Below are 13,211 nucleotides of genomic sequence, written 5' to 3' on the forward strand. Positions count from 1 at the left end.
ATGACAGGTAAATCGATATTTTATCCAACATTTTGACATTATTATGAGTTTTGAAGTCGTTCGATTCAACGGTTTATTAGGGCTATGGCTACAGTAGCCTATGGATTTTTAGGCCTGTGGTAATGTATGAATGAAATCAAAATCGAGATGTTGTTATCGTTTCTCTACTCCAACCAATATTACATGTATTTTTGTCGCTATCTTTCATAGATGTATAGATCTAATTATGTAGTATTTTATTCATGTGATTTCCTGCTCTCAATAATTGTTGTAAGCGTATTAGTTTTCTAATTTAGTAAAGCGTATTTAAAATGTCCTATTATTATTATTATTATTATCATTATTATTTCATTTTATCACAGCATGCAAAAGAAAGATCTCATTTTCCTTTGTGCCGGTAACTCCTCGAGCCGGGCTACGTCCCGTAGCCTTAGATCTCAAGGGTCTTTCTCAGGATCCTCGCTGTTCCCAAAAGCGCTGCCTTCTGTAATAGATCTACCCTCACATTTGTCCCTATTTCATCTAGATGTTTCCCCAGTGCTTTGGGAATGGTGCCAAGTGCTCCAACCACCACGGGGACTACTTTTACCTCTACCTGTCAAATCTTACGAAGTTCCCTGGCCAGGTCCTGGTACTTCTCGATCTTTTCCATCTCCTTCGAAGCTACCCTTATATCACCTGGCACCGCTATGTCAATGAGATGACACATCTTCTTCGTCTTATCTAATAGCACAACATCCGGACGCCTATGTTGTATAACATGATCGGTCTGAATGTTAAAGTCCCATAGGATCTTGACCTGGTCGTTCTCTACAACTTTCTCCGGAACATGGTCGTACCATTTCGCAAGTACTTTGACACCATACTTCTTACACAGATCCCAGTGAATCACCTTGGCCAGCTTGTCATGTCTTCCTTTGTACTCCGTCTGGGCCATCTTACTGCATTCGCTAACAATATGAAATACAGTCTCCTCTGCTTTATTATTATCATTATCATTATCATTATCATTATCATTATCATTATCATTATCATTATCATTATCATTATCATTATCATTATCATTATCATTATCATTATCATTATCATTATCATTATCATTATCATTATCATTATCATTATCATTATCATTATCATTATCATTATCATTATCATTATCATTATCATTATCATTATCATTATCATTATCATTATCATTATCATTATCATTATCATTATCATTATCATTATCATTATCATTATCATTATCATTATCATTATCATTATCATTATCATTATCATTATCATTATCATTATCATTATCATTATCATTATCATTATCATTATCATTATCATTATCATTATCATTATCATTATCATTATCATTATCATTATCATTATCATTATCATTATCATTATCATTATCATTATCATTATCATTATCATTATCATTATCATTATCATTATCATTATCATTATCATTATCATTATCATTATCATTATCATTATCATTATCATTATCATTATCATTATCATTATCATTATCATTATCATTATCATTATCATTATCATTATCATTATCATTATCATTATCATTATCATTATCATTATCATTATCATTATCATTATCATTATCATTATCATTATCATTATCATTATCATTATCATTATCATTATCATTATCATTATCATTATTATTATTATTATTATTATTATTATTATTATTATTATTATTGTTATTATTAATTAATTATTAAAATTCCAACCCCTTGTTGATTTTCCAGCCAATCAGCTAGCTACGCACGTCCCTGATCTGGTTATGGGGGCTAACCAGCTCAAATCCCTTCCTCGAAGCCAAAAGTTTGACGGTGTGCTCATGTTTGCAGACATTTCAGGTTAGTCAGAATCAGATAGCCATTCATTAAGCTTCTTCCGCATTTGCTTTATTTGTTCATTGAATATCAAATTCTGTTTTTAAAAGACTCTGGGCACTATTGGTAATTTTCAACGACCAGTCTTCTTAATTGGTGTATCTCAACATTTGCATAAAATAACAGACCTGTGAAAATTTGAGCTCAATCGGTCGTCAAAGTTGCGAGATAATGATGAAAGAAAAAACACCCTTGTCACACGAAGTTATGTGCTTTCAGATGCTTGATTTCGAGACCTCAAAATTTAATTCCGAGGTCTCAAAATCAAATTCGCGGAAAATTACTTCTTTCTCCAAAACTACGTTACTTTAGAGGGAGCCATTTCTCACAATGTTTTATATTACGAGTAATTACCAACAGAGTCCACTGCCTTTTAAAAACACTGGACACCCATGGTAAATTGTCAAAGATCAGTCTCCTCACTTGGTGTATATGTATCTCAACATGTTATGTACAAAATAACAAATAAGTTTTTATGCTAACAATTATTTTGAGCAATTACCAATAGTATCCAGTTCCTTTAGAACAAAGTACTACAGTTCTTGATAATTTTCTTTTATGAGATTGAATTCATTTGATGATTTTGGCGTATCGTACATACATTACTGAAAATGACAATTGTAGGCCTGTGTTAGCTTTGCGATATTGAAGTATCTTGTTTATATTCAAAACATTTGTAATATTTGATGTTGCAACATGTCTTTAATCCAGGATTCACTGCGCTGACTGAAAGATACAGCATGAGCTCTCGCAACAGCAGCAGTGGTGCAGAAAAACTATCTGCTGCCCTCAATAGTTACATTGGAGAAATCGTGGAGAACATCATAGGATCTGAAGGAGATATTCTGAAATTTGCAGGTTGGGAGAAACATTCTGGATGAGTTATCTTTGAGGCCATAATGCAGTACTCGTTGCATATTGGTTCAGAACAAAAACATTATTATCTTTCTCAAAATGCTTAGTTATTATTGTTGTCGGATGTTCATTTTCACAATGACAAACTATAGCTATTTCTACCTCCATGGACAAACAAAATGTTACCGTACACAGTGGGCCTAATTGTGCGTGCGTCTTAAACTGAGGGAGTGTTTGTATGAAGACTTTTACTTCATTTTAGTCACAACTGTCACATTTCTTGAGGTTTTTGAAGGGATCAAATAGGCCTACCGGATACCAATTATTCAGGCAAATCAACAAATACCACACACACTTGATACACCACCCAGGCAACAAATAAAAGCAAAGCTAAGGGCACATAGTCCTGGGGATGTAGTCCCGAATAAACCACTTGCAAATTTTTGCATCATTCTTTGGATTAGTAAGCTGTGGAACAGATAATCAAACATGATACATTTCAACCATGATACAGTTTTAAGTGTCAACATTAATTACTCCTTTTTTGAAGCGTTTCAATTGTACACAAGTTAATGGTGTAACTATTTGAAGGTAATCCCGAACTATATTATGTTTGCAGACAAAAAAATACATCTCCGCCGAGATTCGAACCCAGAACCTTTGAATAAGAAGTCCAACGCGCGGATCCATTGCGCCACAGTGACGACGTTGTGTAACGTCAAGGGCAGTTCATTTCAATACAACATTTATTTCCAATTCCTTAATCAATATAAATACAATGTTAGCAAAGTGATACAAACATTTAAAGGGAAGGTACACGTTTGGTAATTACTCAAAACAAATATTAACTTAAAAACTGACTTGGTACCTAGCATTGGAGAGCTGTTGATAATATAAAACATTGTAGTAAACGACTCCCTCTGAAGTAACGTAATTTTTGAGAAAGAGGTGATTTCTCACTAAAATAATAAAAGACTTCTAGATAGAAGTATTTTATTCCTATCTGAAAGCACACAAATTCGTCCAACAAGGGTGTTTTTTCTTTCATCATTTTCTCCCAACTCCGATGACCAATTGAGTTCAAATTTTCACATGTTTGTTATTTTATTAATAGATACATTAAGTGGGAACACTGGTCTTTGACAATTACCAACAGTGTACCTTCCCTTTAAGGAAATTGGGGGCACAGCCATGTAAGCGCAACTTGTGTAAGGGAGTGCCAATACAAAAAATACAAACAACACAAACACAAAAGAGTTAATACAGACAGAGCAGACAAAGCACAAAGCACATGGCCAGCGAAGACTGTGACAACAAAGACACACAGCATTCCAGTGGTTACGTCCTACACTCAAGTAAGAATGACAATGAAATCAAGATAACAGGGCGAAAAACAGGAAGTCAAGTTTGAAGAAGGTATGACTTCAGATTACGTTGAAAACTGAATAGATTCTGACTATTCGTTAAACTTACAGGTAATTCATTCCAATGGAGAGGTCTATGGTAACTGCATTATTGATTAATAGAAGGTACAGTAACAATTATTAGGTCGTATAGATACAGATGAGGAGCTGTATTTTGAGCCTTCCGTTTATGTTTTTATACAGGTGACGCATTTCTTGCACTTTGGAAGTTGCAGCGGGATAGCCTGGATTACACACTAATGAGAGTTATCAAGTGTGGTCTCCGTATTCAGGAAAGATGTGATAACAGAGAAACTGAAGTGGGTGTCAAGCTACGCGTCAAATTAGGTACATAGTTACCAATATTAACATGGCGGCGGACAACAAGTCTTATTATACACAATTCAATGCCCTTTTGGATTGATTTTTCTATGCAGTTTTTTATTTTTACGACCCCTAGTTATTATCATTTCATATATACCCCCCCCCCCCCCCCAACGTGTTTTTTTCTTTTTTTGAATGCTCGTTGGCCGGCTACGAGTGGGTAAGAAAAGGCTTGACCACCCTTGTGCATGATGCATGGTTCTCAGTTGGTGCCCAACATTCGGCGCTCGGCAGTGTACCGTACCCCCCCCCCCCCCCACCCCGTGTCTTTATTGTGTACATTAAATCTTCTGAATGCTGTATTATAGAGGAATTCAGTTGTAGGTATATGCCTCGTTACTTTGCTTGGTGGACCGATCATATCACTTTGGTTGGTGAGTGAACTGAACATCGTTTTGTTTATTAGGTGTTTCCATTGGTCCTGTTCGTGTAACCACTGTGGGCAATGAGGAGTCTCGGCACTACGTTCTCAGTGGGCAGGCTGTCGATGATGCCAATAAAGCTGAGAAGTTTGCTACTTCTGGATCCCTCGTCCTATCCCCCAAGACCTGGGCTTATACCCCTGAACATCAGCTCTTTGAGTACCGCATGCTGGAGGATCGAAGACATGTATCAGTAAGTTTCTTATAAAGTATATACTCATCACTTAAACTTTGCTACTTGATTCCAAGAAATGGTTAAACCCACAGATGTTCTTAAATGTCCTCTGTGGTCATTGTTGAGGATTACGAATCGGACTTTTGGGTCTCAGATCTATCAACCTTGTTGTTAATTTGGTTCAATCTCGTTTACAAGCTTGAGTCTAGAATTTTCTCAAATGTACATTGTTTTGAAGTATTCGTTATTTTGTTGTGAAGGTGCTTTCAATTATCGCCCAACCCATTGAGACGGTAGGTGCTAATGTTGACCCAAGCTATGGTAACCAGTACAGTAGAAACCACAAAGACAGTGGTGGCAACCTCACAGGTAAGATATAGGTTAATAGTCGGGAACAGTATTATCTTGTTTATCTGATCTACCGAATACAACACTCAGCCATTTTGAAGTGATTTTTGTTTCTTCTACTTTTTCTCTTTTTAGGTTTTTTTGTTTTTTAATTTATTTATTTATTTATTTTCAGGGGGAGGGGGGGGGGCACGTTACTCTGATTTTCAAGAGGAACATATTTAAAATAATTTTAAATTAATAACAACGCTGATAACTTAAAACTCTGAGGACGACCTTAGAGTATAGACATAAACACAGAACAATCTGCCTTTTCTAACAATAAGACTTTGACATACTATATAAATAAGGAGGCAAAGTGGCATACTAAATATGATCAATATTGCAACAAGTGACTTTCTTTTCATTATAGCTGGACAAAGTGTGACTGTCATTCGACTGTCATGTTCCGCTCCAGCATCTACTGATGAGCACCATGCTGACGCAGTGGGAAGAGGTAAAGTCATTTTTCGTTTACATCTCTTTCAACGTTTGCATTTTTGAAAACTTCCCTCTGCATATGATTTCGAATACATAAATTTACTATGAATATCTGACGATTAAAGCTCTACGTTTTACTACACAGAACGAAGTTGGGCTTTTCGGTCCAGTACCGACGATGAGAAAGCAAGATTAAGATTATACATCATTAAACCGGTGCTGCAAAAGGTAGATAAAACTGCATGGTTCTTAAACAGAAAAATCAAATTTAAAGCTTGAGATATTCAAAAATTAGGGTGAGGCACGCCGCCAAAATGTAGTTTTTATTGTTTGAATGACACACAGGAGTACCCGGCGTATGCGTCACCTGACTTATATGCGGGTAACTCAAAATTAATGAATCGTGTCGTGATTCGTTCATTTGAGTGCATTGATGCATGTCAGTATAAAAGCAGCGTCCTTAGCAACAGAATCCAATTCAGGCCGCTGCTTACTCTGCTGTAGTGTTAGTGTCGCATTTCGGCAACAGCGTATTTTATATACGATATTAAGTTCGCAATGTCAACTGATAAAGATCAACCCGCGTTCAAGAGAAACGATGTGATAAACTCAAAGAATACTTCAATCATAAATTGGAAAGCATTCAAACTTCCAGCAAAGACACAGCTGATCAAGTTAACATTAAGGAGCTCACAAATTAATTGGAGGCAAAAGTAGTGACAAGACCCGTGATGTGAACTCAGCACAATTCGAAATCATGCGGACAAGTCGGAATCACCCACGATAAAATCAAGGCTGCCTTCGAGAAGAGCAACATTCCAGAAGCCATTGAGGCACGTAAAGGAGCCGAAGGCATCATTGCAGAAAGAAGGAGAACAATCAAAATTGCAGACTGTAGCAATTGGCTAGCTGGGCCGATGTACGAGAGCTAGACAAGACGGGGAATAATAGAACGCCAGAAGAGGCCAAAAGAATAATAGTAGATGAGGAAGCCGCATTAAAAGCATCGATAGAAGAAGAAAGAAGTTTAACCAATCTCAAGATAACCCCGAGTATGGCAATGGCACTGCTGCTGATTGGTATCTTTTTCGAGGTAAAAGAAGGGACATAACACCCACCTTTTGATCTTTGTAAATTCATATGCAGTTTAACAACGGTCCACTCCCATGATTTAATAAATTCTGAAACTAAATAATGTTTTCAAGGTGTGTTTATTGTGTGTCCTACAATAAAGTATGAGCGCAGCGAAGGAGCATGAAAATGTAGTTTTTATTGTTTGAATGACACACAGGAGTACCCGGCGTATGCGTCACATGACTTATATGCGGGTAACTCAAAATGAATGAATCGTGTCGTGATTCGTTCATTTGAGTGCATTGATGCATGTCAGTATAAAAGCAGTGTCCTTAGCAACAGAATCCAATTCAGGCCGCTGCTTACTCTGCTGTAGTGTTAGTGTCGCATTTCGGGAACAGCGTATTTTATATACGATATTAAGTTCCACATTATGGAACATATTATGTTTTCCTTTTTCTTCTGTTGGTTTTTTCAATTCTTTGTTGACAGGCATGCCGGACGCTGACGTCTGCTACAACTGCAGAATGCAAGGACACTGGTCCAGAGAGTGACCACTCCATATCGATTAGACCAAGACCTAGAGCCAGAGCTACCCACTCACTCGGCTACACCACAGCAGCCCTAAGTCAGCATTAAAGAGGCAAACATGTTTGACAAGTTTGTATATGTATTTAGAGGTACGATGTGACTATTAATCATGTAAAATAACGTTCTTGAAATCTGACAAATTTATGGTCAAAGAAAGACACGCACAATTTTGGTACTAATTTTGTTCATCTCAATTGATCATGTCTGTGTTATAAATGGTTATAATATCTCGTTTATGCCGCCCCTTGGTCCTTCCGAATTAATCAGCGTTAAATGAGAAAGTTTTCGAAATAGTTTTTATCATGGAATTGTTTAATCTCAAACAATCGTAGAGAAAACAGAGCCCTCTTTCATTGCGGGTCCCTTATCAGTAGCTTATCAATCAACTGATAAGAAACGATTGATTCTAGATTTAAGCAGACTGAACAAATTCGTTCAGAAACTTCAAAATTGGAAAATAAGGTTGCTATTTCTTTCGCAAGTTTCTCTAATGTTCTAGCCTATTAGTCGTAATATATTTCGACTAAAGTCTGGGTACCCTATTATATCGAAATTTCACCAACAGAAATCTTGATACCTGCATGCTGTTCTTGATCATATGATCTATGTTAATGTGTAAAAGCTGGCATTTTTATTTCCTTGGTGGCCATCCTCTGTTTTTGGCCGATTTTGTGATCTAGTTACTTAACTGGGATTTAGGAATGTAGTATATGAAAGGCCCGAAGGCATTTAAGAGGCAAACTTGTTTGACAAGTTTGTAGATTTATTTGAGGTACGATGTTATTATTAATCATGTAAGATAACGGTCTTGAAATCTGATAAATTTATGGTCAAAGAAAGACATGCACAAATTTGGTACTAATTTTGTTCATCTCTATAGATCATGTCTGTGATTCTGACTGGTTATATCTCGTTTTGGAAATGCCGCCCCTTGGTACTTCCGAATTAACACCAATAGTTTTTATCATGGAATTGGTTTCATCTCAAATAATCGTAGAGAAAACAGAGCCCTCTTTTATTGTGGGTCCCTTATCAGTAGCTTATCAAGCAATTGGTAAGAAACGATTGATTATAGAATTAAGCAGACTGAACAAATTCGTTCAGAAAGTTCAAACTAGATGATTGTAAAATAAGGTTGCAATTTCTTTCACAAGATTCTCTATAATTCGACTAAGTTTGGTTACCACCATATCGAAATTTCATCTAATGATGCAAAGTAACTTCATGGTTGTACCACCAGTAGTCTTATGCTGTTCTCGATCATATGATACATAAGAATGCGTAAAAGCTGACATTTTTATTTCCTTGGTGGCTATCCTCTGTTCTTTGCCGATTTTGTGGTCTCGTTACTTAACTTGGATTAAGGAAGGTATTATATGAGTCACCCGAATGGTTTAGAACAACAAAGAAATAAGTAATGCGAAGTTTAATTTGAGAGAGATCCCGGTAGAAACCCGGAGGGCTTAAAGAGCCATGATTCAGATGAATCAAGAGAGTTGTCAAAGGATACAAAAGAACACTTTACACATGACATAGAAAACTTGATTTAATCATTATTAATATTATAATTATTATTATTAAATAAAGTTAAACAATCCGATACAGGAGGCTTATGAGGAACCATCATATGAATTGTTTGGAATGAACTATAATGCGAAGTTTATCTTGAGAGAGATCCCGGTAGAAACCCGGAGGGCTTAAAGAGCCATGATTCAGATGAATCATTGAGAAACGGTGACATGTACTAACTACTAACTTATTAATAATAAACTGTTATACTAATTGTCTACAACTACACTGTATTCTAATGTTTAGTACGAACTACACTATGCAGTTTAACAACGGTCCACTCCCATGATTTAATAAATTCTGAAACTAAATAATGTTTTCAAGGTGTGTTTATTGTGTGTCCTACAATAAAGTGAAACTGTTTTTCATGCGTATGAGCGCAGCGAAGGAGCATGAAAGTACAAATTTAGCGAACGCAAATAATTTATAGGAACCACCCAACCCTGGTTGATGGACAGCCACTGTTGCATCAGCTGTACGTTGTCAACTTTAATCCATTGAATATTTTGATTGTGAGTTAAATGTGTCATATAATGTCGTTTAAATTTGATTTTGTGCAAAATTCTGTATTTATTTTCAAAACAAAATGCACAGTTTAAAATATAGTACCGGTGTCGTAGGGAAATCTGTCCGCGGAGATTCTTTCCACAGTTCTCCATTTTGGGGGACAGAATATCCAGGGGACGGAATCTCGTGTCATATTGATAGATGAGTGAGTCTTGTTTTCTTGTAGATCGATGATGATCTTCCTTTAGAGTATCTCTCTGAGATGAGACAAGTAAGTATAGTCTTCATTAATCTCGTAGTGTCATCTTCAGACCACGAGAGTGAGAAGCGCAATCTACATACTGCTTTCAACGTAGTATACGACGACATGAAGGAATTTCAAGGTAAATGTCTACTAGACTTCTTGCATTCTTATAGCGGTCATTGTTAAATACTGTACAATGAGTGAAACAATTTATATTTTGTTTTATTTCAAAACTCAATTATTAAATAATGAACATTCCCTTTCTTTGTTTTATCAGGTTGTCTAAACAAAGTGTTCATGTTTGACAAGGTATGTAAATAACTAGGTAAGCTAAAATAAACATCGAAACTAACAGTGACTTGGTACCTTCTTCTAATCTCCAGATCGAAAACCATAAACGCCAACAAATTTTCACAAACTTGGTAACTCCACCAATAGTTATTAGGATTTGTCATTTATTTTTGAATAGGGATGCACATTTCTTGCTATATTTGGTCTTCCTGGTTATAAACACGAGGACGACTGCGCACGCGCACTACAATGCTCATATCGACTACTGGAACACCTAAAAGTTACCCCAAATGTCACGTAAGTATATAAATGCCGGACCGGGTGATAACCAATTTGTTACGTTGTTACTTGTCTGTTGAAGCTGTCTGTGTAAACAGATTACTATTCTGTATGTTTATGTTTGACATCTTTGACCAAACTCAACCAGCTACAATGAACAACTTCTCTATCTACGCTACATCTGCAAAACTGCTAGACGAAGTTTGGCCAAATCAAACACTACATTACATGATGTGTATAGTCTAGTTACCTTCATTACAGTCCTTTGCGAACAAACCCTGATAAAACACTCCACTTTTTAAAACATTAATTCACATTGTGTTTTATAATACTGGGTGAATATTTCAACAGGCAAGCTTCTATCGGTGTGACAACTGGATCTACTTTCTGTGGGGTTATTGGACATATACATCGACATGAATACACTGGTAGGTTTATGCATACAACACGATCTATCCCCCCCCCCCAAATAAAAAAACCCCCAAAAAACCAAAAACAAAAAACAAGCAAGTAAACAAACAAACAAACAATCGTATAAGAGCATAAAGAGGTTGTAAAATTAGGGCGTGGTTTGTTCCCCTTCCATTGACTAGCATTGCTTAGCACTCATCGACTATTGTGAAGTTTTTCCATTATTCGATTTTACCATAAACGAACTATCGTCAGTCACTCTCTGGAAGTTTTGTTGTAATTTTGTGTTAACTTTTGAAGATTATTACTTTCGTCCCGGCTAATGTGTTTTTGTGGAATTTGTTGTTCACTTTTCTTTTCCTTGTTTCGTTCTTTTAACTTGAATCCTTTGTATTTGATCAGTGATTGGGAGGAAAGTGAACATGGCTGCCAGACTCATGATGCATTATTCTGGTAGAGTATCTTGTGATCCTGAGACGTTTCATCATTCCAAACTACCAAGACACTTCTTCCGTGAACTTCCTCATAAAGAGATGAAAGGTGTCCGGAATGCTGGGGTCATCCAGGAATTTGTCCAAGGAGAAGAGTAAGAGTTACGATCAAAGTTGGTCTTTATTTATTTAGACACTTATATTCAGAACGGAGAATAGTTCATACACTTGTTAGCAACCCCAAATGTTTCCCGTTTTTTGACGCAGATCAGAGACAGTGACAGGAAATACGGTCCCGGAGTTCGATTATCCACTTCTTGGTAAGAAACTCTGCTTGTTATCAATTTCTTGGTAATCAACTCTGCTTATTATCCACTTCTCGGTAAGAAACTCTGCTTGTTATCCACTTCTTTGTAAGAAAATCTGCTTATTATCCACTTATTGGTAAGAAACTCTGCTTGTTATCCACTTCTTGGTAAGAAACTCTGCTTGTTATCCACTTCTTTGTAAGAAACTCTGCTTATTATCCCTTTCTTGGTAAGAAACTCTGCTTATTATCCCTTTCTTGGTAAGAAACTCTGCTTATTATCCACTTCTCCCTAAGAAACTCTGCTTATTATCCACTTCTCCCTAAGAAACTCTGCTTATTATCCACTTCTCCCTAAGAAACTCTGCTTATTATCCACTTCTCCCTAAGAAACTCTGCTTATTATCCACTTCTCCCTAAGAAACTCTGCTTATTATCCACTTCTTGGTAAGAAACACTGCTTGTTTTACACTTTAAACTCAAACTCCTTTCACTTTTTTGAAAAGGTCTTACTTTTTCTTTGAAACAATTAAAAAGCTCTGGGAGTGACTGTGGTCTGAATGAAAACGCACCAACAACAAGATAATCCAAAGAATGTTTTTAAATAAAGTTTCGTTGTTACTGAATCATCTCTTAATGTTTCGATATCGTTTCCAGGGCGTGATAAGGAGATGGGTACATTTTTAAATGAGTTAGGTATGATTCGAGAACATAAGGAACGAGGTGAACATCGCCGTGTTATAGTGTTTGATGGTCAAGCAGGAATCGGTAAAACTAGAATGCTAGACGCTGTCATCAAGAAGGCTGCCATTGAAGATAATCTGTAAGTTTTGACAATACTCTAACTCGGTCGAATCCATAAACTCACTTGGTCATATTAGTATTGATATAATACACTATGTGCACAGCCACAACCATGGCTACATTTTTTGTTACAAAGACCTTTGCAGATCTTGTATTCGACAAACTCGAGCACTTCTTATTCATCATTGACACAGCGATTGTTATAGTGATGTATAAATAACAAAGAGATACAAACTGCTACTCAGTGGGTTTTTTAATAATTATGTTCACGTAACAAAACATGTCTACCTATGATGGTGGCTGTTCACATGATCTGAACACTTAGTTCACCAGTTACAACTTGCAAAACAAAAAACATTTTCGAGAAGGAAAACGAAAATGGTATTCGTAACCTGGTGGTAATAGAACTTTCAGAAACAAATGTTTATGTTTATATAGGATTTGAGGCATTGCATGGTGAGGTATCAATGTATGTTTGGTTTGCGGTAACACCATGTGTGTGTCTACTTGCCAGGTAGAGTTTGTTCTTAGAGAACTGTCTTGCTTTATTCTACTGCCGCGGAGTAGATAATCGGAGGTTCGGGAGACTAGCTTGCTCTAGTCATCATCGGAAGACTAGTCGATGACTAGAGCAAGCTAGTCGAAACGTTGAGACCAATTCAGAACTGACTCCGCGGCAGTACAGTTAATTACGATCCTATAAGCTAAAGTAGTAGCTAGTCCAGT

General features: G+C 36.5%; 1 protein-coding gene across 1 annotated transcript in view; it reads left to right on the forward strand.

Moving 5' to 3' along the window:
- The window catches only part of LOC117287982 (adenylate cyclase type 10-like), a 29,875-nt gene continuing 16,664 nt past the window's right edge, over positions 1-13,211 (forward strand). The window contains exons 1-15 of the mRNA XM_033768651.1: positions 1-7; positions 1,764-1,874; positions 2,622-2,768; positions 4,373-4,516; positions 4,959-5,167; positions 5,410-5,518; positions 5,910-5,993; positions 6,123-6,205; positions 9,945-10,101; positions 10,240-10,271; positions 10,432-10,550; positions 10,884-10,960; positions 11,346-11,529; positions 11,642-11,694; positions 12,339-12,504. Of these exons, the coding sequence (XP_033624542.1) occupies positions 1-7; positions 1,764-1,874; positions 2,622-2,768; positions 4,373-4,516; positions 4,959-5,167; positions 5,410-5,518; positions 5,910-5,993; positions 6,123-6,205; positions 9,945-10,101; positions 10,240-10,271; positions 10,432-10,550; positions 10,884-10,960; positions 11,346-11,529; positions 11,642-11,694; positions 12,339-12,504 (1,682 nt within the window). The remainder of the gene's footprint in view (positions 8-1,763; positions 1,875-2,621; positions 2,769-4,372; positions 4,517-4,958; positions 5,168-5,409; positions 5,519-5,909; positions 5,994-6,122; positions 6,206-9,944; positions 10,102-10,239; positions 10,272-10,431; positions 10,551-10,883; positions 10,961-11,345; positions 11,530-11,641; positions 11,695-12,338; positions 12,505-13,211) is intronic.

This window comes from Asterias rubens, chromosome 1, assembly GCF_902459465.1.
Source record: "Asterias rubens chromosome 1, eAstRub1.3, whole genome shotgun sequence".
NCBI classification, from domain to species: Eukaryota; Metazoa; Echinodermata; class Asteroidea; order Forcipulatida; family Asteriidae; genus Asterias; species Asterias rubens.